The sequence below is a fragment of the Andrena cerasifolii genome, chromosome 15 (genome assembly GCF_050908995.1).
Source record: "Andrena cerasifolii isolate SP2316 chromosome 15, iyAndCera1_principal, whole genome shotgun sequence".
Taxonomy (NCBI): Eukaryota; Metazoa; Arthropoda; class Insecta; order Hymenoptera; family Andrenidae; genus Andrena; species Andrena cerasifolii.
In genome coordinates, this window is record NC_135132.1 from 5,286,523 (window position 1) to 5,314,165 (window position 27,643).

General features: G+C 36.9%; 1 protein-coding gene across 4 annotated transcripts in view; it reads right to left on the reverse strand.

The window, feature by feature from the left end:
- LOC143376949 (uncharacterized) overlaps window positions 1-27,643 on the reverse strand; it is a 111,005-nt gene that overhangs the window by 28,522 nt on the left and 54,840 nt on the right. For all 4 annotated transcript variants that reach the window (XM_076827754.1, XM_076827755.1, XM_076827756.1 and 1 more), the window contains one exon: window positions 24,520-24,580. In XM_076827754.1, the coding sequence (XP_076683869.1) occupies window positions 24,520-24,553 (34 nt within the window). In that variant the 5' untranslated portion in view covers window positions 24,554-24,580. The remainder of the gene's footprint in view (window positions 1-24,519; window positions 24,581-27,643) is intronic.

Below are 27,643 nucleotides of genomic sequence, written 5' to 3' on the forward strand. Positions count from 1 at the left end.
GTAAAACACGTTGATCTCCATTTAACCGATCTACCTGCACCTTCGGCGGTGCATGCGCACGTATTCCGCTCGATTGGGACGGCGATCAATCGATCTGAGTATGTGTTCCACGCGAAAATCGCTGGAGCCGCCAGCAGAACACCAGTTTCGTAACTTGTTTCATGCGATCGCCGGGAGTAACAGTGCACGGGATTTTTTCGAATGCCTGCTTTCCTGTCCCGATTTGCATATGTTAGCAGGGTAATGTTTCGTACAATTTTGCTTCAGTTTCAAAATTCTCGTGTTTTGGTGCCGAAGAAACATTTTAGTCCTCGAGATTTATACTGTGGCAGCTATTATCAAATATTCCACCCTCTCTTTTTCTTCTTCTGATTTTTTTTTCTAAACCAAGGAATTCTTATAAAAAGTTTCTGTCCAATTTCTATCAAAGTTTTTTTTTAAGGAGAAACTGTACTCTCGTACGCTATATAACTTCGATTATTTCAGGGGGTTTGGGTTAGGGGATGTTGAGACGACTCGAGACATTCAGAGACGTCTTAGGAATGTTTTAAGACGTCTGAAGCGTCTTATGGGCGTCTTAAGGGGTTGGACCTAATCAGGAGGCCGAAAACACGCGAACGTTTGTGATTTTTTTTTGAAGAAGCGGAAGCGTATAATTTTACAAAACTTTTTGCGTTAAAAAGAGCAACATTTAAAGAAGAGTTGGTAATTTTTTCGTAGAAAAATATTTACGTTTATAATAAAATAACAAGCGACATCCAAGAAGCCTTTTTAAAAATTTGGTTTTGCGGTGAGCATTGCCATTCGGAACCAGATTATCTAAAATCAAAAAACAAAAAGGATTTCGTTAGTATATTAATGTATCCTCAGAATGACGAAGAGAATTTTCCGAAATATTAAGTTAAAACAAAATGGCGGCTATTTAAAGTTGAAATCCTGATTTTTTCCTGCAAAAATCACGCGAAAAAATCAGGATTTCAACTTTAAATAGCCGCCATTTTGTTTTAACTTAATATTTTTCCGTCAACCTGAGGATACATTAATATACTAACGAAATCTTTTTTGTTTTTTGATTTTAGATAATCTGGTTCCGAATGGCAATGCTCACCGCAAAACCAAATTTTTAAAAATGCTTCTTGGATGTCGCTTGTTATTTTATTATAACCGTGAATATTTTTCTACAAAAAAAATACCAACTGTTCTTTAAATGTTGCTTTTTTAATTGCAACAAGTTCTGTAAAAATAAATGCTTCCGTTTTTTTAAAAAAAAATCACAAACATTCGCCACATCCCGAACCCGGAAATTCAAAAAATTCTGAAACTGAATATGTAGGGGTTTTCCTCCTGATTGCAACGCAATTTTTGTTTGCTGCCCAAATTCACTCTAAGAGGATGGAATTGACCCATGAAAATCCGGGTATTTTCTGATTTTGTATTATAACTCGTGAATTGTAAAATATTTTTTTTACCAAATGACAGACTTAATTAAAAGAAGTAACTCTTGTCTTGAAACGTTTTCCCTATCTCTTACAATTCACGAGTTAAATGGGAAAATAGCCGAATTTTCAGGGGTTAATTTCAACCCCTTCGCGCGAATTTGGGCAGCAAACAAAAATTGCGTTGTAATCAGGAGGAAATCCCCTGCAAATGCACGAACTTTTAGAATTTCTTGAATTTCCGGGTTCTGCCGGGGTCTGCAACAAAATATATTACTAAAAATCGGTTTTGTTTAAACTTAAAGCAGCTGCATATAGGTATAACGTATGTATCTGTCGGGGAACAGGCGGCCGGGTTAAAGAGCCCAGCGGGCGTCAAGTGAAAATAAAAGCCGTCGAAAACGCCCACGTGTGGCTTTTGCAGGCCTTTCACGCGACCGAAGTGGCGCATTTTTGCGCGGCGCGTGCACCGAGCCGAATCGCGACTACCGGCGACAGTCCTTTTCCCCTGTCGAGGAAAACCGCTTGCCCAGTGGCGGCGGTTTTCGCATAATTCCCTATAATTAATTCGGCTGGCGTTGGATAACCGACTGGGAGCTGGCGATAAGAATAGATTGGATGCACAGATTAAAATAACAAGTGTACTGGATGAAAGGAGGGCTCGAGCGTACGTAAATGAAAAAGGAGATTGTGTACAGAGCACTGTACCAAAGAAAATGGTAAAATGTAACGAAATACTGTTACGGAATGGATTTACATGGTTACAGAAAATATCGTGCTTCAGGATATAGTATACTTCAGAAAATACTACAGTATGGAAAGTAATATGCTATAGAAAATACTACGCTCTAAATAGAAACTACTGTGCAGTGGCGCACTCAGGATTTAATATTCGGGGGAGCGAGTTGAACGGATAAGTATATTTTTAAAGCAAAGTATATTTTTAAGTTAGGTGATTATAAAAAATTATTTAACCCTCTGTGGGCCGAATTTTTTTCATGACTCTAGAAAGATTTATGTAACGTAAAATCAGCAAATGTCAACCTATAAATACAGATTAAAAAAGAATGAGATTTTTTTATTTATTTATTTCTTTACAAGTTAGAACTGATAACACTTACCAAAACTAATTAACACTTATCAAAAGCTAATTTGCAAAATATTTTTTTTCTCAAAGTATTATATCTGAACAGCAACTCTGTAGATTTTTAGCTTCTAATATTGAAATTTGTAAAAGTTACAATTTTTTGAAGATTTTCTTCGTTTTTTCTCGACATATGGTAATCTAGAATTTTTGTACAAAATCTGTGTTAAAATTTCAATAAATAAACTAGTGGAATACATTCCAGAGACCTTGAAATTGGCACATGATTTTTTTCATAAAAATTGCATTCTTTAAATCAGAATGGCAGTCGTTTAAAAATTGCTTTAGCTGTGAGCCACCCAGGTATGTCAAAGTTGATTGAAAAAAGGCGTGTCAACGAAGGGTTAATTTCGTTTATTTGGTTTTGTTGTATGATTTTTATTGACCGACTTATTCGCGATTGAAGTAAAAAAGGTACTTTCCACTTTGAACACCTATAACTTACGAACTCATGATCGCAGACAAATTTTCATGAGTGCTTTGGAAAGCTAAGAAAGTTTGCTTTTAGAAACTTTAGTTGCCAATTTAAGAAATTTTTTAATCGTATTTTAAAATGATCCGAAAAATTGACGAAAATGTTTTCAGTTTATTAATTTGGCCACCCTCTGTGTAAGTAGTATTTCAGCAGCGTGTTATAGTCGTACACATACTTTGTAATGTACACTATTTTCCTACTATTTCACAATTTTAACCTAATTAGCCAAAATGGATAGAATTGTCTAGGAATTCCAATAATTGAATTCATTTCATTTTAGTAATGCTTTTAAGGTGCCTGCTCCGAAAAAAGGCACAGTAATTTTTTCACTGCCCGGTGCTTGAATAAAACTACGTAGACCAGACTTATGTGAACTGACATTAATAAAATGCTTCATAAAGTTGCCAGATTCCTAGCATGGAATTTTAAAATTTTCAGCCTCGCAAGATTTCGTGCGTACTGCTGAAGTTGAATTACAACAGCAGGCAGAAAAAGTTGCTTCGATTACGAAAGGAAATGTAGGAAGGAACTCCAGCGATTCGTTTCCTGATCAAATGATAATAAACCTTCGCGAGCGAACGCGCTCTTAATAATCTCCTAACCGATCGAGGGAACAGTTTCCCGATTTTCTCGAGGTTCTTTTTTTTTTTAAGAAATATTAAAAATCCAGGCACGCGACCGCCTTTCACGCGTGTCAATGTCCTAATCGACGTTCGTTCATCGTACGCTTTGCGAAGGTTTCAGAATTCTTTCTGTCAAGGGTATATTAATAATTCAGGCAACGGTTTAATTGAAAATTGAGGCAAGAATGGTGGAAGACAAAATAATTCAAGTGAGACATGACTTTTATTGTTAGTGGAGAATGGAATATATTTTTGTGAATTGCGAAAGAAACTGTTTTAAAATAGTGGCGATAGTAGGTCATTTTGAATTAATTATTTCTATATTTAAAATTTTGTGAACATCGTTATTTATAGTATCACTAAACAGATACAGATATTTCAAATTCTAAAATTGCATGAATATGTTATATATACCTATATGTTCGAGTGTTTTAAATTTTAAGCATTTCTATTTAAATGTTTTGGAAATAATTATTAAAAGGTTTAAAGAAAATTTTTATTTTTTAAGTAATTATACTTTATTGAAACTTATATATTTCATTTAAAATTCTACTCCTACCTATATTATTATATCTACTATAGTATCAGGTTGAGCGGTGAAGAAATTAAATATACTTCGATTACCTAGTACCTTTTTTAATTTTCGTTTCTACAATTATTTTGATTTCACTGCATATTCACTATATAAAGATCATATTCCGTGAATATTTATTGCAAATTGCATTTCATATTAATATAATACTAGTAGTACCTAGTTGCCTTAATTATCAGGTCCGTCACTGTTAATCAAACTTCTACAATTGACCGATTAAAAGAATCCAAAATTAATAATTATTATCAAACTACTGTCAGCCAAAGTTTCAAATATTTCCTCTCCTATGCCATCGCGATACTTTAAATGGCCCCAAATATTAAACACTAAATTAGTTACGTTCGCCACTTATTACCGACCAATTTGATTAGTTCTATTGCAAAAAGGAACAATATAATAGAATTATCCCCTATTAACCTTTGATCCACTGTTTACGCCAGTACGCGAGATTCCCTTGACTTTTACGCTGCTAACGCCAATGTCAACGAGTGGCATTATTGTGAATGACGTACGTTTCCTTCACTCATTCATCTTTCTGCTCCTCAATGGAACTCCCTCGAGCATCGTCGTACACGCTTGCGTAGACACGTGTTCGCGTGTACTCCGAGCAGTGACGACATGTGTCAGAAACGTCAGATGAACGTTACGAATCACCTCGCAGACATAATCCGATTAAGAGGAATTTAAATTTCAACACCCACATCGACGTGTCTACTGTGCTGCTAAATTATTTACACCTCGATTTTTCTTCTCATAAAAAAAAAATCGTTATAGCATTACTTGAAGTTTCATTGCAGACTTCTGTGCGTTCGAAAATACTGTGTTTGTAGGAGACTGTAATTAACATAGGTGCTTAATACAGTTTGCTACGGCGAGAACAGCAGGTTTTAACTAAAAACAGCGAAATATGAAAGATAATTAGAAGAATGACGAAATTGGTATTTTACTGACAATTTGGGGGAAATTATTTATGTGGAGCTTTTCGCCTTTCGGTGAAAAAATAAAACACCTCCCGTTTTCATTTAATTATAACTATATATATATATATAGTTATAATATATATTATTAATATATATATATAATATATTATAGTTATATAATATATTATATATATTATATGTTATATATATATATTATATATAGTATATGTTATATATATATTTTTTTTTAAATGAAAAAGAAAATCAAAATTGTAAATTGTCTTTGGTTCGCACGCGCTTACTTCTCTTCTACATCTACCTCGGAAGTGTATAGCATCTCCTCCTAATTTAAAAGCTTTAAACAATTTCTTCTCAATAATTTATTTAAGCCCTTTTCATACGAGACACTTGTATAGCTCGCCTTCGACATTTCGGATACATTTACCTGACAGAAAGGGTGCTGGTTAAGCCTGGATTAAGAAAGTTAGATAAATATATAATTATGTCATAGTGCTATAAAAAATCCTTCTCTGTTTCTTTTTTTTTTTGCACTTGCCCACACTACCAAGCGCAATTAATCAAATTATCTCTCACATTATACTTATAATACCCCAGTTTCCTACTTAACACTCAACTCTGATACTTAACCTCAATCTCCACCATTTTTCAACATCCCACTTTCACTGGAATGACCTTGCCCAACTGATATTTATTTTTTCAATGATACCCTCATTCCCTTAGGACATTAACCGCGCAGTAACGTGTACGTTAATGCAGTACGTTTGCGTGGCATGTTTTATGAATTTTTCTATGATAGAATTTCAATGAAAAATTTTTTTTTCGATATATATATTCATTTAATTGGCATGTGGCAGATCCTGGTTTTAACTTGCATCGGATTGGGTGGATGCAGGGCCGTCTTAAGGTCGTCGTAGGCCCTAGGCACTTTTGCATAAAAACTGTATTTGTAAGCCCTTTTAATTTATTGTTCACGTCGTTCAATTGTTAATATATTTGCATTATTTTTTAACTTAAATTATATTATATTAAATTAAGAAATTAAGTTATGTTAGGGTGCATTCCTATTTAAAATTTCATTTTTAGACTTTTGTAGGCCCCTATAGGTTCGTAGGCCCCTGTAGGTTCGTAGGCCCTAGGCACAGTGGCAACTGTGCCTATTAGATAAGATGAACCTGGGTTGATTGCCAATGATTTTTATAGCGCGACTGATATTCTAAATTCCATATTGTGGTCAAGGGCGTCCGCAGACTTTTTTTTTAGGGAGGGGGGCAAATTTGAGAAACCGTCAAGTTGACAGGCGACAATTTGGTGTTTCTTTGAACCCATCTTGTAGCGCGAATTGAATTAAAAGTTAAAAATTGAAATTTAAAAATATTCACTTTTTTAGTATAAATTTAATAAAGATTAGTTTTTAAAAATAAGCGATTTTTTATGAATCCAGAGGGGAGGGCGACCGCCCCCCTTTCCCCTCCCCTGCGGATGCTCATGATTGTGGTACAGTTCTCCAAACGCCTCCCCTCTCCGACCGTGATTTTCGTAACACCAGAGGTGCGGTAGTGGTGGCACGAAACGCGCCACGATCCGAGAATACTTCTCGTGTCTCGCGGATAATCGAGAACTTCCGTTTCCTGTGGCGGCCCTCGAATAGCAATGACTCCGTTCTCGCCTCTTTCTTGCTTTCTTGGGCATAATGAACCCGCAACGCACCGCGGCACGTAATCCAGAAATCCACGGAAACGCGGCGCTGGATTGCCTCGTCCCCGCCGAGCCGGAAGTGGAAGCGCCGGTTACGTTCGTCGGACACAACAGGTATTTATTATACGTGCCAGCGCTGCGAATGATTGCCGCCCGGCGTCGCGAGCCGCCCAACTGGACCGATCGAAAGTGTTGAGGAATTACCGCGGCGAGTGTGATCGGTACAGGGCGTTCCAAAAACAAGGTTCACTGTTTACAAGGTAGACGGGAAAGGGAGAGGGGGGATAAGAATGATGAGGGTGGTAAGGTTCGGATTGAGGAATCAAGGTGGGGGAGGTATAGATACCCCTACAGCACACTTCGTTGCAGGAACGTTGCATAACCGTTGCAGTACATTGCAATGTTGCCGTTTGGTTGCAGGTTGCATTGCAATATTACTGCACCATTGCTATAAAATCTCCCAAATGTTGCGTGACCATTGCTAGAAAAACTCAGAAACGTTGCGTGACTATTGCTGTAAAATGTCAGAAACGTTACGTGACAATTGCTGTAAAATTCCGAAACAATGTTCCAGAAATAACTCCTGCAATGTTACACAAGGCGGACATAGCAATTTCCTTGAAACGTTTCGGGAACATTTGGAGCAACGTCACTGAGACGTTCCTGCAACGAAGTGTGCTGTAGGGGTAGTGGGAGGGGGAAGGGGAAAGCAAATGGAGGGGATGGGAGATGGAAGGGGAAATGTTGGGACATGTTTTGAATAACTGTGGGGAATCTAAGGACCTGAAAGCCACAGGGTTTGGGAAAATTCTGGATGATTTTCAGACGGGAGAAAAATGGAGGGGATGGTAGGTGGAAGGGGAAATGAGGGGGCCATTTTTTGAATAACTGTGGAGAATCTAGAGACGTGAAAGCCACAGAGGAGAGCTTTGGGGAAATTTTTGATAATTTTGAGACGGGAGAAAAATGGAGGGGATGGTAGGTGGAAGGGGAAATGAGGGGGCCATTTTTTGAATAACTGTGGAGAATCTAGAGACGTGAAAATCACAGAGGAGATGTTTGGAGAAATTTTTGACGATTTTGAGACGGGAGAAAAATTGAGGGGATGGTAGGTGGAAGGGGAAACGAGGGGGCCATTTTTTGAATAACTGTGGAGAATCTAGAGACGTGAAAACCACAGAGGAGAGGTTTGGGAAAATTTTTGACGATTTTGAGAGGGGAGAAAAATGGATGGACGAATTAAAAGGAGGGAGAGAGGGAGGGGAGGGCTATGGGATAGGGGAGAATAAAAAGAAATCTTTTACTCACTTTTACTCCCAACGTACTTCATTTTCATTTCTCTCCCTTTCCGCGGAAGAAATTTCCTTGAAATCCTGTATACACAAAAAGTGTTCCAGGAAAACTCTCCAATGCTTCACACGGAAGACAAAGGGGTCTTCGACAAGGAGCGTCTCTTCATTGTGCGCGCGAGATATTTCTTCATTACGTGCTTCGTTTTATGCTAATTGAAAACGCACGCTCGATTTTCAGCGCGAGCACAATGCAGGCAAGGTGAAACTCTCCTGTAGGCGGGAAGGGACTAAGGAAAGGTCGTCCGCGCGAAGTTCAGAGCCTTCGGTGGGAGAGAGCATTGTTCCCACCCCCAACTATTAATTAGAATTAATTAGGAAGATACTTCTTCGTTCGTACGACGAGCTGGCGCTTCCGTCTTCCAAGGAATCTCGTTTCAGATTCCCAATCTCCGGTGTGGGACGCAGACGAAATCCGATCGATGCTCCTGGCTGCGCGAAAGTGGCCATTTTTGGGCAATGAATCACGTTAAAGATGCCACTGAGAAAATTGCCCCGCATTCGGAGAAGGAAATCTTCTTCTCTCAGGATCAATTTCGAAAGAGATCCAGTTTCGTTGTACAATCGGTGCAATTAAATCTCCCCCAGCTTGCGTGATTCAGGGGGATAAAACTGGGCCATTTAGTTTTGCGGTTCGGCAAAGTTCCATTTTATTGCAATTTATTAGTATCTTAAATTCTGTTACTCTTTTATTCATTTTACTCTTAAATTCTTTGAAGAGTGAAATGAAAGAATATTAAATATTAATTTTACGTGGAGTTATCTATTGTCGAAGTTGATCTTTATAAAGAAAAGTTGTATCGTGTTATTAAGGTTCTTAAAATCTGTTGGACAAATTGTGTTCAAATTTTGAATCTTAAGATTTCTTGTTAAATTTATAAAAATTTAATACGTATATATTTCTGTCAAATCAACAAATTTTATTTGTTATTTAAATCACATACTGTGAAACGAACAATACTAAATCATCCCCTAATTATTTTTGTGTTAGAAAAAATTTTACTCCTTCATTTTTTGGCTTCAATATGTGAAAGAAGATTGCAGATGTTTCAAGACGAGTAGACGAGAGCTTAACTTATGAATTAAAATTATCTTCCATTCCTGTTACACAAATAATATCTAATGCAATATCTTAACCTGCTATTTTCCCAGCCTTCGCCACAGCTTTTTCAACGATTTCCAAATACCTCTGGCATATCCAATCCAAATTTTCTCCTTGAATGGTCACCAGTCACGCGTGCAAATTCCGTTACGTTGAGTGAAATTCAGGGGATAAAAATGGTGAACAGTTTTTTTTTTTTCAGAAATATTCATGCAACTATAATTATATAGTGTTGCATCTATATGTGTGCAGAATTTTACAATTCAATAGATGCATGTTTAGAAGATAAATAATAGGTGAAGAAACTCGACTGGGCTCGGAAATTTGTAGGGGAGACCGGGGTGAAGTGAACCTCGGGGTAAAATGAGCTTTCTTAATTTATTCTTTAACAATAGAATATATTTACAAATTTTGGTGACGTAATAAATGTGTGTAATACGACAATGATAATTATACACATTCAGATATCGCAAAATGGAAATTCATTTAAAAAATTAAAAATTAAGTTCTACAGACTTCCAATTGGTTTTCTTTTCAATTTAGCTTTTTGGATAGATGAGTCTTAAATGTGTTATTTTAACTCCAAATTTTTTCTGCGTGTTTATAACACGCTTATAAACATACATGTACTCGCGTTTGAGAAAACATTAATCCTAACATTATTAAATAATTAATTTTCCATTGAGTACACATTCGGGGCAAAGTGAGCTGCAAAGAAAAGATGCGCGAGTGATGTGCGCAATAACCTAACCTATCAGCTAGCTGGGAAACCACGCGGCGTGATGGAACAGAATCTAACCTCAAAAAAATGAAAACTCTGCCACAGTTGTTACTGTTAACGCCACGGTTAATATTTACCTATATCCTTAATTAAATTTTTATTTTGTTGCACCTCACTTTACCCCGGATACCTCTTGCATCATTTCTTTCAAGTTGATTTTTAATATACCCTAAGTTTATTTTAAGTATTGCTATTCGTCATTTATCAATAGTGATGTTTTAATTATATTATAAATCTATTTCCAAACATTTTTATTGAAAGGGAAATATTTTATTCGACTTCAAACTTTTTCCACCCCACTTTGCCCCGGTCTCCCCTAATATGGAGCATAAAGGCTTTACCACACGGGACACTTTTGTACCTTGTAACAAATATTTCTGACACATTCATACACAAAAGGTTATTTAGGTATTATAACATCGTTTAAAATTTCATTTACATACTCATGCAGTGACGCACTCAAAATTTAATATTGGGGAAGCCGCGTCGAGCGGAAAAAAATATTTTTAATGCAAATTCAATAAAATACATTGGTTAAAATTATACAAATTTATTTAAAGAATGAAATCCAGTTTTCATTTCTTTTTTCAAAACCCCTTCTTTGGGGGATGCCAGGGCCCCCTGGCCCACCCTCTGGGTGCGCCACTGTACATGTTATATGTACATCGCACTAATTACTGTGCAATAAAGACGTTAAAATATTAATAATATTTTCTGTTCCCATCGGTCTTTATTAAATGAAACATTACAGAAATGTCTCGCGTGAAAAGGTCTTAAGGTTACCTCGTATCCCGGGAAACCGGATTTCGAGTAAGTGCCCTGTCGCGACGTCGAAAGCAACAGGCGAACCGGTGGGTTCGATAACAGACACGTAAAATACTAAAAATACTAAAAAGCAAACTTGAATTTGTTATATAATATTTTCTCCAATAAGGCGATAATATCGGAGCGCGCAGGTTTCAGGGACCGAGGCAGAAATTTACGCTGCGTTTCCTTCGTACATTTTTCTGGCATCTGGTGTATTACGTGATTTACGAGGAATTTTACAGTCCCGTTTTAGTGGCTCTTCAACGTCCCGCGAGTATAAGTGATTTGTTATTTATTTATGCAACGATGCATACGATAGCATATTCTTGGAGTTATGAAAGGATGCAGGGGGATGGGGGGAGGGGGACCAAGGGTTGTGTTTTTATAAAAAATCGTTCATTTAAAAAACTAATCTTTATTAAATTTATAGTAAAGAAATGAATATTTTTAAATTTCAATTTTAAACTTTTAATTAAATTGGCGCTACAAAAGTTTCTCAAAACTGCCACCCCCCACCCCCCCTCCAACTGGAAAAATTCTGCGGACGCCCTTGACCACAATGATTTATTATTATTCGAAATAATCTTGAGCCACAAAATGGTAATACAGGTGATATAATTGATTAAGTTTTCAAGTAGCTTTATATATAACATAAGATTTGTTAATTATCTGTTTGAGTATTTTGAGTTCTCACGCCCAATGACTCGAACAATTAAAATATTTTAAGCAGTAAGAAAAAATGAAAAACACAATTTTGATAAGGTTAAATTTTTATTTCAGCAGCGTATTTATTGAAATTTAAAAAGTAGCAGGGTATTTCAGTGAACATACTACTAAGCTCGATCAAGTTGTTAGTAAAATTATTGTATTTAAAATCAGGCGTTTCAAAGTATAATGCTGTTTTAATCTTGCAGTAAATTAGTGGATATCTGACACCTCTCGAATATTCATTAAAAAAAATCCGCTTTCAAAAATACGTGCGAGGCAAAACCTGACACTAGCATCGGAGAAATAGAACAAAAAGAGAAGGGCACGTAAAAGTGTTAAAAAATTCGTATTAAATTCAGAACTCAGTTTCAAAACGAATGCCTTAGTAATTCAAATGAGTTTTCCAGTTTTAACCTGCGATTTGCGCTAACAGAACGTCCGTTCCGCTAAAATGCCAGCAATGCATACTCGCCTCAATTATCCTTCCCTTTTTCCAATGACTTTCTATTTTTTTCAGGCATTCCTCGCCACGGTTCGTACACTTTATTAGCGTGCAGTGATAACAGCACGGCTTTCGACGACTTTCATGTTTTTACCGGCGCACTAATACATGTTCAATAGGCTATATAATTGAACGTGATTACAGTCACGCAGCCCGGAAACGGCTGTGCAGAAAAACGGCGTGGCAATTAATTTTCACGTTCGCGTGCTCCGTTCTAGGGATTTGTCAGAATTCATCGGGGAAGATACCGGTGAATTTCGTGGTTTACATCAGTTTTACCATCGCACTGCTACACGGTCTTACACCGATTCGTTGTAACAACAAATGTGGGTAATTGTATCTTTGTATTTCGAGTAGATTATATTTATTATCAATTTTTAAAACAGCACAGCTGTGATCTGAAATGTGACTGCAATTTGAGGGGGTGCGGGGGTTATTTTCATGGATACCTGTGAAAATTTTGGATTACACGACTTTCTGCAGTAATAATTTAATTTTCAATTTTAGTTTGAAATTTTTGGTGCGTCTTCTGTTTGTCTTGTTCGAGGTGGTGGTAGGGGAGACCGGGGCAAAGTGAACCCCGGGGTAAAATGAGCTTCCTTAATTTATTCTTTAACAATAGAATATATTTAGAAATTTTGGTGACGTAATAAATGTATGTAATACGACAATGATAATTATGCACATTCAGGTATCGAAAAATGGAAATTTATATAAAAAATTAAAAATGAAGTTTTACAGACTTCCAATTGTTTTTTTTTCAATTTAGCTTTTTGGATAAATCAGTCTTAAATGTGTTATTTTTACTTCATTTTTTTCTGCGTGTTTATAACAAGCTTATAAACATACGTGTACACGCGTTTGAGAAAACATTAATCCTAACGTTATTAAATAATTAATTTTCCACTGAGTACACATTCGGGGCAAAGTGACCGGGGTAAACTGAGCTGCAAAGAAAAGATGCGCATCTTATTAAAACATCGTTATTTTTATGTGAAACCTGTCTGCCAAAAATTATTGAAGCCCATTTGAAGAAAAAATTAGATAGAAAAATATATGTTTTTGTTGAAAAATTTATTTAGATATTATAAGTACGTGTTTTATTAAAAATTATGTATGTATTTGTTTTATTTATAATATGTCAGACTGTTCATGTAAACAAAGTTCCTTTAAAACACACATTTTCAGAAGAAAATGAGTTTAGGTTAGTAACACAAAGTACAAAGTTACAAAGTACAAATTATTAACATTAAGCTTGTATTAATGAAATATATTTAAAAAAAAATAGTTTAAATAGTTTAAAAGTTCTAATAAAGTTGATTTTATAATTATATCCTTCATTAAAACACGTATCTTATTTCTGCTCACTTTACCCCAGAGAGTTACTCACTTTACCCCATATAGGGGGTAAAGTGGTCGATTTTGCATTTTCTTTTCAAGTTGAATTTTAATATACTTTAAGTTTATTTTAAGTATTGATATTCGTCATTTATCAATAGTAATGTTCAAATTATATTATAAATCTATTTTCGCACATTTTTATTGAAAGGGAAAAATTTTATTCGACTTCAAACATTTTTCGTCCCACTTTGCCCCGTTCTCCCCTATTTCGTTTCGATGCCCACTTTTTGTGCTATCTAAACATATGCTTTAGATATTTTACTACTGTTCGAGAGAGAATTCGAGGTTCGTTAATTGAATTGCTATAAAAGAAGGGAGATAAAGAATAAATACTCCTACAGTGTGGACATTGATCTATCAACGTCACTTATTTCTTTCACCAGGAAGGTGGCTACATCTGATTTCAATATGGAGCCCATCTTATCCAAACACACATCCTAACTATTTCCCTATTTATTTCTAAGTAATTTCAATATTATTCAGCTCCCCAAAAAAACTGATTACACGCACAGTAAGAACAGTAATTTCCTTTACCAAAAAGGTAATTACATCTGATTTCAATATGAACGTTTCAACGACCCTCCTCTCTAAACCTCTCATGCCCTAGCTATTTTACAATTCCATTCTGAGAGATTTTAATATTATTCAGCTCCTCTGATTACACACAAGAAAAAGCTGAGGAATAAATACAGTTACCATATTTCCTTCTACCAGCAACTGGTATCAACTTTTTACCCCACCCTCCTATCTAAACACAAACTACTTCACTGTTCTGTCCTAAGAGATTCTAATATTATTCAATTCCTCTGTCGAGCAGAAGAAAAAGTTAGCTAACAAATATAAAAATAGTGGCCAATTTCATCCCTTCCCCAAAACTGATTTCCCAAAAGTCCCGCAGCAGGCTCAAGCAACGAAGAAAGCGTCGACAGAGAGGCACCGTGGCCAAGCCCGCTGGAAAATCGTTCCCAGCGCGAGGTGCGTGAGGCGTTACTCCTACCAATTATTCGGCAACGTGAGAGAGTGAAATTAAGATCGTGACTGACTAACACGCGTCTTACGTGACATCGGCACCGGCTAGAGACACGCTTCGAAAGGTCTAACCGCATCCTTGCGCCGCGGTTACGCGGTTACGTAAGGAGAAAAGTCAGGCAGGCGGACAGGCTAGCCAGAGGAGGACAGACGGTGGCAGGGGCACGACGAAAGCGGAGGAAAACACGAAGAGTCAGACGGGATTCCAGAAAATCTGCACTTGCCGGTGGAGAAACGTGCAGCAGGATCTGTGTCAGTTTTCTGTTGTGATTCCAGTATAAGGCGGCTTGGAAGAGAATGCGGGTACAGGCGTACCGAGCAACGGTGGGGTCTGCGGTGCGCATGCGCCGGTTCAAGTCTGGTGGCCCAAGCGTGCCTCGGGTTCCCCAGGCTCCGCCCACAAGGCTCACCTTTGCTTGGAGTGCTTAGACGTGACTTATTATAGTCGTGCTTGAAAGTGGAACATTTTTGGATTTGTTTGTAGAATAATGGTCACTGTTGCTTGGTCTACCTACGCTTTCATAATTGAGTGTAACGAGTTACCTACTGCATGTGAAACATCACTTTTATGATGCTTTAACTCTGTGCTTTATGCGAGTAAGGCAAGTGGGATTGACTTTGTTGAAATATTGAAAGCAAATAAATTTATGGATTTTAGTAGATTCTCTCTGCACACACTTAGGCACATACAGTATTGCGGAGTGCTACTTGAAATCTGGCTGCTATCTGCCAAAATACTTAGTACTTACTGTAGCAAATATACTGGATGTAATTTTTGCGATGGAAAGAAGGGAAAGGTCGAACTATCATTTGGTTTAAGAACACAGGTTGAGAAGTGAAGTTGAGGAAGCAGGCTAAGATACCACTCGACATTATTAGAACACTATAAATAATAGAATACAATTGCTAGACTAACGACGAGATTGGAACATTTAGCGAGGATGAATTTAATTGAAAATAAGGTCACTAGAACTGGGACTGAACTCGAATGTGATATCACATAATTTGCAATTTAGTACAGTTTTATAGAGTTTCTGAATCGTATAGATTGAGTTGCAACTATGACAAATTTCTCGCTTCCTAAATTCCCACAGCTTTATTAAAGAGTTCATTCCTAATTTGCTTTAAAAGTTTACTTTCCAATTTTCCTTTCCAAGCTTAATGCGTCAGAGATTTTCGAACCTTTGGTATCAGATATCAGTTAAGTAGTGTGGTCCTCTCCAGCGATTCATTTCCTTCGAATCCACGACACCCAGCCCCTGCATCGTGCCATCAATCCTTCATTGTTATGCGATTATGATAATGGCGCTGTCGCGCGCGGCAAACATGATTAACGCGACTTTTTACAATCGCGGGTGAAGCGAAAGTTAATTATTTCGTTCGGTCGACTGTTAGATGGTATCAAGAACGTTATGCAAAAATCTTTACAGAGAGCTGGTTATTTATAGCGCGCGACTGGACAATTTCAGGACTTTCTAGACGTCTCGCTGTGGAGCGCTAGGATCGACTTGCTTGGCACCACGCGAAGGAGTTCGTATTTTCGACGACCTTTCGATTACAGTCCACTCAATTGCGTAAGAGGCAGGGGGTAATGTCACAGTGATGTGACATAATGGTTAGGTCATTTCTGCACTGCCCTTCGTGGTTTACGTCTAGAGATGCTGCTCTTACTTTTATCGAAACTCCCCAATTCAACTGTGGAGTCGTCACATAAATAGATATAGTGACGTAAATATTGCATAACGTAAAATTATTCCAGCTAAATTAATTGCAGAATTTTTTAGCACAGATTTAGATCATTTTATAATCATCGAAATCTGAAAGTTTATCGACCCACTTGATGAATACCTAGGATTTGGTCGATTCCTAGTTGACGAATTCTTGGAATTTGCTCAATCCCTAGTTGACGAATTTCTAAATTTTTGCAACACCTAGTTGACGAATTTTTAAATTTTCTGCAACCACTAGTCGACGCAATTCTAGAATTTTCTGAGTCCCTAGTTGACGAATCCCTGGAATTTTCTGAATTCCCTAAAATTTTGGAAACCCCTAGTTGATGAATTTCTCGAATTTTAACAACCCCTAGTTGACGAATTCCTAGAATGTTGGCAATTGACGAATCCCTGGAATTTTATGAATCCCTAGTTGATGAATTTCTAGAATTTTGGGAACCCTTAGTTGACGAATTCCCTAGAATTTTGGAAACCCCTAGTTGACGAATTTTTCAAATTTTGACAACCCCTAGTTGACGAATTCCTAGAATTTTGGCAAACCCCAAGTTGACGAATTCCTGGAAAGTTGACAAACCCCTTGTTGACGAATTTCTATAATTTGTGCAATCCCTAGTTGATGAATTTCTCCAATTTTAATAACATGTAGTTGACGAATTCCTAGAATTTTGGCAACCCCTAGTTGACGAATTTCTAAATTTTCTGCAACCCCTAGTCGACGCAATTCTAGAATTTTCTCAGTCCCTAGTTTACGAATCCCTGGAATTTTCTGAATCCCTAGTTGATGAATTTCTAGAATGTTGCAAACCCCTAGTTAACGAATTGCTAGTGTATGGTAATCTTTTGTATGAAGAAAAAATGTGACATTTGCAGTCTGAAGGAATTCCAGCAAAACTCAAACAAATAGGTGAGAGATAAATTTAAGGATCAAGCATCCAAAAAACAATGGCAACAATTTTCTTTTCGTCGGTACGGATTTTTTCCCCTTCGTTTTCATTGAAACCCGGAAACGAGGCTCACACCCTCTGAATCGTTCCGAAATATTCTTCCGCATATTTCACGCTACGAGGCGAGCCACGCAACCTCGTTTGTTCACCATCGAGGAGAACTTTCTTCGGTTTGCCCGCGACAAGCTGGCGAGCAACGATGTTCCTACCCATGTGGAGAGACGTGACGTGACGGCGATGCACGCCCGCGCATCATAAACGCACTCGCCGATGATTCATTTGCGACACTGTTCGCAACCTGTCCTACAATTCGCGATTTTGTCCGTGTACTTACAGCGGTTTCTTTGCAACTCTCGTTGGCACCGCGTTGGCGAATTCAAAACTATAGTCACAATAATTAGATTGTATTACTGCTTTGAGTCAACTTGCGCGTTTGCAATTTTCTGGAACAATTGAAGAGTCCTTGTGGAAAACCGACCAACTTCCGATAAATTTTTTTTTTAATTTTGACGCTTTCAGTGTTTTCTACAAGAACCCTTCAATTTGTGATTTCGTGCGTAACTGCAATCGAATTTACTAATTTGTGTACGAACTTCTGATTTTTAACAATTTTATTAATTCTTTGGTCCATTATCCTATTTTCGAATTTATAGGCCAATTTGTAATTTTGCAATTTGCAATTTGTGATCATTCAACTTACACAAATTCTGCAATTTTGTTCGCGATTTTGTCAAAGAAATTTGTGATCTTGAATGCAATTTTGTAGGTTACTTTTGTGATTGCAATTGTACTTAGAATCTTGACAGCAAATTTGGAAGTATAATGCCACTGAGTAGATTGTGCCATTTTGTCCACTGCCTTTGTTTGGTTTGCAATCTTGTTGTTCGTCATTCTATCCACAAATTTACAAATTCTTTGTAACTTTATGCAAATCATTTAAGCATAAAAATTAAAGCTTTCGAAAACACAGGCTCCGGAGAAACTAAATTCGCTTCCACTAAATCTTTACAATGCAACTGAAAGCTATTGCTCGCCAAATTTTATCCGCCATTATGCAACCCCTTCCCCTAAAGATCGCTCGAAATTCGTACAGCTTTATTAAGTCACTCTCGCGGGGGCACAGTAAAAGTACGGAAATGAGGAATTAAAATGCATAATACAGGCTCGCTAATTAGGCCAGAACAGACGTCAGGACGGATAGATGGACGAAAGTCACGGCTGCATAATGCACCGGAGCCCCGCTCGATTTTCTGCAGCTGCATGTAATGCAATCAAGTCGTAACGATGCAGAGAAAGTGGAGACAGAATAAGTTTGGGCACAGAGATCCCGAAATCTAATTCTGATTGCACGTAAAATTCGATATTTAGCGATGATGAGACCAAGAATCGAATTATATGGTCACAATTAGGCCTGGGACTATTTGTCGAATTTTTCGGTATTCGAATATTCGAATACTTCAGTTGCTCAGTTATTTGGCGAGTATAATTCGAATATTCAAGTATCCAAATACTATTCGAATATTTCAGTATTCGAATATTTCAGTATTTGAATACTATTCGAATACTATGCGAATATTTCAGTATTCGAATGGTATTCAAATATTTCAGTATTTGAATACTATTCGAATACTATGCGAATATTTCAGTATTCGAATGCTATTCGAATATTTCAGTATTTGAATACTATTCGAATACTATGCGAATATTTCAGTATTCGAATGCTATTCGAATATTTCAGTATTTGAATACTATTCGAATACTATGCGAATATTTCAGTATTCGAATGCTATTCGAATATTTCTGTATTTGAATACTATTCGAATACTATGCGAATATTTCAGTATTCGAATGCTATTCGAATATTTCAGTATTCGAATGGTATTCGAATATTTCAGTATTCGAATGGTATTCGAATATTTCAGTATTCGAATGCTATTCGAATATTTCAGTATTTGAATGCTATTCGAATATTTCAGTATTCGAATAATAACATTCGAGTACTCAAATATTCGAAATTTATTCGTAGTATTCGAATACTTTTAAAATATTCGAATATTAAATTATTCGAATAGTCCCAGCCCTAGTCACACTATACCATGGACCATAGACCATCGAAAGATTAACATTTGATAATCAAAAGAGTGTGAAAATAATTTATTAGATAGTAGAACGTCCAGTTAACCAATACTATATTAGAAATGTAATTGTTCACTTGAATTTCTTGAATATAAACGATAAGGGTTCTCAATTTGAAAAACCCTATAAATTTTAGAGTTGTTTAAATATTAGTGTTTTTTTCACATAGTAGGGGAAGGAAGGGTATGAATGAAATGGAATTAAATTGTAATAGTAGTGTGATTTTTAACGTAGAAGCTAATTAATATCCCATCTTCTTTTTTCGACAAAAGATGTCTGCATTTTTTACTTTTTTACCGTTGAGAAATTCCTTAGGGCCACAAATTATTTTTCGCATACAGGCCCCTTTACAGAGAAGGCCCCGTTTGTAACTCTTGTGACAAAAATATTCAAAGCTACAATTTGAATATTCCTCTAACCCTGACCTACGTTTTACAGCCTTCCACGTTGCAAAATATGAAATGAAAAATTCGTTCCTCGATCAGGCGACAATACGAAAACGAATAATGATTCACTATGGAAGTTTACGAACACAGTGGCGCTACAAACGAGGGGATTTGTATTCATTACCCTCCCTATATGCGCACGAATGGCCCAGCGTGTCTGGACCACCAGCCGAGATTACCGCCGCGAAACGTGCGAACCCACCTTCGTACGAGTGTCGTCCGCATATATTTACATTCACGTAGGAGCCAAATGGATGTTGTACCGGCTGAGGCCGTCCGATGGAATGCAGCCTCGTGGGACATCCGTTCGCGAAACGTATGCATCGCGGTCGGGACACGTGGGACGTTTGTACATCCACTTGTTTGCCATTTTATTGTGGCCCGTACGCGGTGAATCCTCCTTCGACGCTCGTATTCAAAGAAAATCGAAAATCAACTATATACTTACTTCACCCTTCGCAGCAAACAAGGTGACGTTTTTTATGAGAGCTGGAGGGAATTTATTTTGAGATATATTGAAATGAAATATTCGATCTTCCCTGTTTTGGTATTTTTGTTAAGAAAATTGAAGAAAAGAAATGCGAATTTTAATTCTGGTCAGTCCTACAACCTGATAGGTTTTCTATATTGTTTAATTTAAGGGGTCATTCTACTTTGATCGGCCGAAAAATTGAAGCTATTTTTAAAGTTTTTTTTCTCAATAAATACAACATATAATGAAATCAATCTTTTTGGAATTTATTAAGCTACTCTTATATTATTCAACAAAAATTTAAAAAGATTTTTCTTTTATTTGTTTCAAAGGTTTTTTTATAAAAAGCTCGGAGTATATGCAATCATGTGACATTTTTTCCTTATTTTGCTTTAGGGGTAGGTTTTCCTAGAACGGTCAAAATAACATGCTTCATTGGGAATTTTTTTCTAAAAAAAAACCTATAAACTTTTATTATGAAACATTAGTCTGTTGGAAAGAGTACATCTTGCGGATATTTCAGTATTTTTTGTGGTAAAAAGTATTGATGCCCGAGACGTCCTTTTTTTAGACGGTTTGCGGTGACAATCGTAGCTCAGTGTAGGATCATCCAAAATTGAAAATTCGATTTTTTTTAGATAATATATAAAATTATCTAGGCGCTATCAAGCCCGATTTTGGAAAAATTATTTTGAGACAAAATAGCGGCTGTGCGAAATTGAAGCATCGATATTTTTGCCAAAAAATCGCTCGTTTTTCCAGTGTAAAAAAAAAATCTAGGCGGGAAAAGGGAAAAACTGCCGATAGCGCTTAGATTTTTAACCCTAAAATAAGCCTGCGAAGCCTCGAGTAAATCGGTTCATTAATTTTTTAGTTATATGTGTCACCGACTTTGAACACATGATTTTGAGGAAAACGCGTTTAAACTTTTGGGTCTTTATAGTACAAGTACGTACCAGTTATGTTTGTACATGTCTAAAAAGTTATGTATTTTGACCATGTTTATATATAAAATTTATGTTAAAAAATTACAACATTTATGAAACAAAGCAGTGTGAAATTTAATTATTCAAAATAAGAGTTAAAAAGACAGGGGAAAAAATTAGGATGACAGGATTTAAAACCCGTGCGAATTGGGAAGGGTTGGGAAGTTCGGTTGGGAAGTCAGCGCTATACGCACTCACCCAACTGACTTACTTTAAATATGTTTAAAGTGAACTGCTTTTAAGTGGCAATATCGATTGTTTCTAAACAATGCTCATTGGCATAAAATATTTCACAGAACCCATTTTCATCCCCTAAAATTTATAGGCTACACCGAGGAGCACCTGTCAACTTACACGCGTACAACTTTGTCAATTTTGGTCGGATTAACTTGCCACTTTCAGTGAATATTTTCAAGGAAATATAAAAATTGAAAAATCGATTTTTCGAAAATTTCTAGGCAGGCCTCCCTCCTTAAGACTCACCATACGAAGTATTTAAATGTAATAATCAATCATCATAGCGAAATTTTATAAAACAATAGTAACTTTAGGTAGCACGACTTTCCAGAAAGTTGCCAGCTCGAAAAGGCCATGTTTGTCCACTCAGTAGTAGACATATCCAGGTGTTAACTGGGTTTTCGTGTCGAGTACAAGGTGTTTCCTACGTGAATGTAAACACGGGGCCATGCATGCTGCGTACGGTACAAGAATCGCGAATGAATCACGGGAGGAGAAGAGAGGGCCTTCCACGGAGAGAGAATCGCGAATAGATCAGCTCGTGCAATTCCACCGAAGCGGCTTCGATTGCTCAAGAGCAGCTAATTATTATCAGTTTGCAAATACTTGCGCTTAATTAAGCAATTCCAGCCAATCCTCGAACGCAACTATTCTTAGTCACTGTTGTAATCTTCTGCTCCTTGTTGCGTTTTAAAGCGGTACCTTTTTTAGAAAGGAAACTTGCGCGGACTTTTGAAGGAGGAATAAAAATTATGACAAAAGTAAGATGCTAAATGAAAAATAGAATAAAATTTCAGATATGAATTTTCTTTTTTGGTTATTATCTTGTCCGTTGGTATTCCTACTAATTGCGAGTTGTAATACACTTGCAACTAGGAATTTGGAGGATAGAAAGATGAAAACAGAGGTTAGTATTATTATAAACGTCGAAATATGACTGATTACTCGCCATTCTATTATACACTTAAATAGAAAGTGGCTAATATTGGGTTAAATAATAGTAGTGCAACGATGTGGTAAAATGGTAATTATTATTAAAACGTGAAAAATAGTTTCAGCCGGGAATTGCGAAAATACGCTTGGGGTCTTCGCCAAGCAGAATTTCGCAAAAGTGTTCTTGCAGCGTTTATTTTTATTTTTTCTTTTTTACGTAATAACGAGACACTAGGCGCGCCCATTTTTTGTCATGAACGCATATTTCGCTTCCTGACGATGTGTTTGATTAAATCTAGAGCTGTGGGTTTAAAGGGTATAATAAAAAAATCATGAGTGCTGAGTTATACGCGTTATGACTGCGGTAACACGTAAGTAGTGGTGATTCAGTGGTTATAGACTTGTTTTATAAGTAACGAGTGTTTCATTTCTGGCTGGTAGATCTTGATTTCGCTTGATTAGGGTTGAAGTATCAACCGTCAAGGCTTTTGCAAGGACTAATTAGAGTAATTTTCTGCGGCACTTGAGGAAGTAATGAAATCTTTCGTACTTGAGCAATGAGATAAGTTCTGAAGAAGGATTCAAAAAATTAATTCTGTGTTAAGGGTTTATCAAAACTTGGATACACGTAATTTTAACAGTTCGTGGATTTGAAAATTTTTAAATTTTTAAATTTGAAAATTTGAAAATTTGAAAATTTGAAATTTTGAAAATATGAAAATTTGAAAATTTGAAATTTTGAAAAATTGCAAATTTTGAAAATTTGAAATTTTGAAAAATTGCAAATTTTGAAACTTGAAAAATTGAAAATTTGAAAATTTGAAAATTTGTAAATTTGTAAATTTGTAAATTTGTAAATTTGTAAATTTGTAAATTTGTGAATTTGTAAATTTGTAAATTTGAAAATTTTTAAATATGAAAATTTTTAAATTTGAAATTTTTTAAATATGAAAATATTTAAATATGAAATTTTTTAAATTTGAAAATATTTAAATTTGAAAATTTTTAAATTTGAAAATATTTAAATTTGAAAATTTGAAAATTTCAAAATTGATATATAAACTGCTAATTGGTACCTAAATGTTTGACATTTTAAATAAATAAATCACACTTTTCAAAATCTGCTAAAAATTTTTAAGTATACTAACTTCAAAATTATTTTGTCCTCCTTACAAAAAGTATTCAACTACATATAAATAAATTATATACAATCGAACAAAATAACATCCCACAGCGGAGAATCTATGAAGCACTTTTGTCGAGTGCAGACAACACTTTCAAAATGAATTTGCTCAAAAATAAAAAGCTTCCAATGAAAACAAGTCATTTCACCTTTTTTACTCATTTTTGGACACAGAATCAGTTTCTGACCGAATTTACTATAAATTACACCGCATTATGCATTTATAACCCTGCATGTGAAACAGTTTGTTGCAAATTGAAAATCTCCCACTACTCCACAATTTTTTTATTTTACCATTTGTGGTATCTGTATTATACATTTTAAAGAATTTGCTACAAATTTAAAATCTCCCACTACAATTTATTTATTTGACCATTGGTTTCAACTATAGGTATTATACTGCGTATTCGTGTATTTTATAGGAATTTTTATAATATTAGCTTCTAAGTGACATTATATTAAAAAATAACGCAGTAAAAGGGATGCATTGCAGCTCGTTGCATGCGCTATGCACTTTGTCCACGCATTGTTTCGTTCCCTCTTCGTCTTTCGAGGACCTTGTACGCCATGACCGAAGTTGAGTTAGGTCAACCCCCGAGCTGAGAGTGCATATTCCTCCGGTGCATTGTTCGCGCGATGCACCATATTGCATTCCTTTATTCCGCATGTGACATGCAGCATATGCGCGCAACGAGTGCAAACGCGAGTCGCGAGAGGGTTGAAAGTTTCTCAGAATTGTCGATAATAGAATAAGATCTCACGCAAGACTTCGTTAACACTTAACTAAGAAAGAAACTCGACTTTCTGGGAGCGTCGATAATTAGCTTTCTAAGTAATAATGGAAAATGTTAGTGGAAGACTCACCCTGCAACAAAAATCCATGCAGCGCGAGGTTCATGGCTACCAGGTGATCAATTCCTTCAGCCTGCAAGATAAATGAATTAATATTAGACGTTTACATTGTAAACACTGAATTTAAATATTAAAAACCAGGGAATAAATAATTGGATCAAAATATGTAGGTCAACCTTTTGTCTGTAAAAATGAATTTCATTGGAAGCAGCGCAATTTGTAATTCTGTATAAATAATTAAATGTGATTTCCAAACAAATTTTCAAGGTTAAGTAATTTACAAAAATTGCACTGAATTTTTTTGATTGATAAAAAAATGTAATTTTTAGTCGATATAAGGTTTCAGAAAAGATTTATATGTTCTTTACAATTTTGAAACACATATTGCTATTAATTAATATTTTCGCAAAAGAATTGAATCCGCCAGATATATCTGCGTGTAAGTTACGAAATAAATGACAAATTAAATTGCATAATTTATATCAAGTAATAATTAATTATTCATAATACCTCAGCAGTACCTGGCCGAACAACAGAATTATATTGCAAATTTAGAAAAAATAATAAGTTTCAATTAATCCGTAAACACCAGTAGTAAATATTCCAAATGGGAGTCCCGCTTGAAAAATACACCCGCCGTTGAAAAAGTCGAATATCGACCAAAAAGGAATCGTATTTTTAGCGGAACAGGGAAGACGAAGATTTGACGCGAGCACTAAGCGATGCTAATTTCAGCTGACGATAAGTCCCGCGGAGGCGTAGAGGAATCTCTGATGCATGCAAACTCGTCCCCGCCAGTCAGAGACTTTACGTATTCTCTCTTGAAGCTGGTCAGTAGCTCTGAAGCGCACGTGGTGCCTTCTGGCGTCGTCAATATTTGATCTGACTTCCCGAGCTATACACGAGTGCGAGAAGGTGAATTCTTGCTCAAAGCGACTTGGAGAATCCTTCCCTGGTCTTCGACTTCCCATTAATGATGTGTACTTAACCACGCGAGAGATTACAGGTCGTTTAAAGTCGTTTTACTTGCGATAGAATTACTGCCATACACCTGGTGTCTAAGAAATACTCGAGCAAATTTATATTGCGCATTAAAGTTGCGTCGTTGGGTGGAAACAGTTGCAATTAACTTGGCTAGGAATGGTTTGCTAGGTAAATTCTTTATCTCGAAGCTTTACTAGGTAAATTTCCATCCCTATGGTATTGCTTTAAATTTGGTTCATGGACTGTAATTCAGGAGCGAATTTTATAGGTTAAGTTTTGCACATTATAATTTGGAATATTCTGGCGAAATAGAAACTGAGGGCATGCTCCGAAGTTGTGGCCAATAATATTTACCAGAATGAGAATATTTGAGAGGGTCTACTGAGGGCTAAGGGGTAGCTACTGACTTGAGAAAATTAAAGGAAATTTTAGTTCGTAATTATGCCACAGTGGCGCCATAGTGGTTATCTGCGCCGACCACAATTTTGTTTCTGTGCAAATTATTTGTTCAGTGTAAATAATTATATCACATGTACCTTCCATGCAGAAATTATCAACTAGAAGATCAGTGCTTCAAAAAATTTTTGCGTTACGTTGGTCAACTTTACGTGCCTTAAATACTCGGTGCAAAGTACCTCGAATTATCGAGAATCCGGATTATCGAGGTTCAACTTATATTTCCGTGAAATCTAGCTGCTTCCTCAATCTTAACCGCTCATCCGTTCGTTACTTCACGAACTGAATCTGTCCCACGGTGTCAAATTCACACAGTGGTAAAAGATCGATGAAATGACAAGATAAACCCTTATTTTTCGATATTTTTTTATTTAAATCGATGAGTTAACATTTACGTTTTAACGGTTTAAACGATGTGCAGGACATACTGCTTCATACAAGCACCGCAAATAACAGAACAGTATAACTTATTACAATAAAAAACTGTCAAATTGACACGAGGGACGGATGAGGGTTAAAAGCTCCTTGTTGGCTCAAAACTGAACTTTCATTGAATACGTTCATTCTAAAATTTGCTGTATAATATTAAAAGACGCTTAACACCTTTGTTCCTCAATCACTAAAGCATCCCATTACGTTCTCCTAAAGAGGTACACCCTCTTCCACACATCTCCAGGTGCTCCCAGCTCAGAACACTTCCAAGTAATCAGCCTGCAAAAAATCTCACCTGGGTTCTAATAAGGCACCCTAATTTTCCCTTTCATCCATAAGAATATATCAGATAGCAGGCCCTGCGAGACCCCTTAAACATCAGGCGATATGTTAAAACCGTTAATGACCTCTTAGTAGCTTGGAAATATAGTAGAAGCTCCAATATTATTATTGTACGCAACTAAAATTGAAGTCGTATTACTATTTTAAATGATAGCTTGGTAGTTGCGGTGAGCCCGCTTCGTCTTCTGGCCACCAGCACTTGTAAACCCAGTCCGCTACTGTCAGACAGGTACCATAACCAATGCTGACAGAGGATGAGGAAAACGGAAACCCCCGATGGTGCATGCGAGTCGCGGCTCACTCCGAGAACGGCCCAAGAGCTCACGGCTCACTCGTCCGTCCCTAACGGCTCGATTTTTTCGTATTATAAATGATCGATAAAGTCCGAGCATGTGCTGGCACACTCGAAACTGCCGTTCGAGTCACAATGGCCGCGTTGCAGCGGAAATAATTCAGGTCGAGCACGTACAGCGCGTAACGGTGCTGTGCGAGCGCAAAACGGCAAACCGGAATTATTTCTGGCACAACGGACCCCTTTCCCCGGTTTTTGCGCTTCCCCCACGTGCCGCGCCGAGGGACACCGCTTCTCTCCTTCCTCGGCGGCGTTAATTCGTAAACTTCGGCCAAATTGCATCGAGGATCTTCAATCCGCTCGCTCTCTTTCGCCGCGGGCCGGATAAAGGCAGAAACTGCATGGCCCCGGGCAGCAGGCTGCGTTTCAAGTGCACCAAGCCGAGGAGGCTGCAGCATGGCGAGCAGGTGGTACCACCGAAAGCCTTTTCCCTCGTGCATGTATACCAGGCGCCTTTTAAGCCGAGGATGACTTCGGCTGACGAGGGGAGTGCGCGGGATCCGGGTCGTCGATTTGCACCAAGCTTTCCACACTTCGACAGAGTTTAGAATCTACGTTTAACGAAGGATC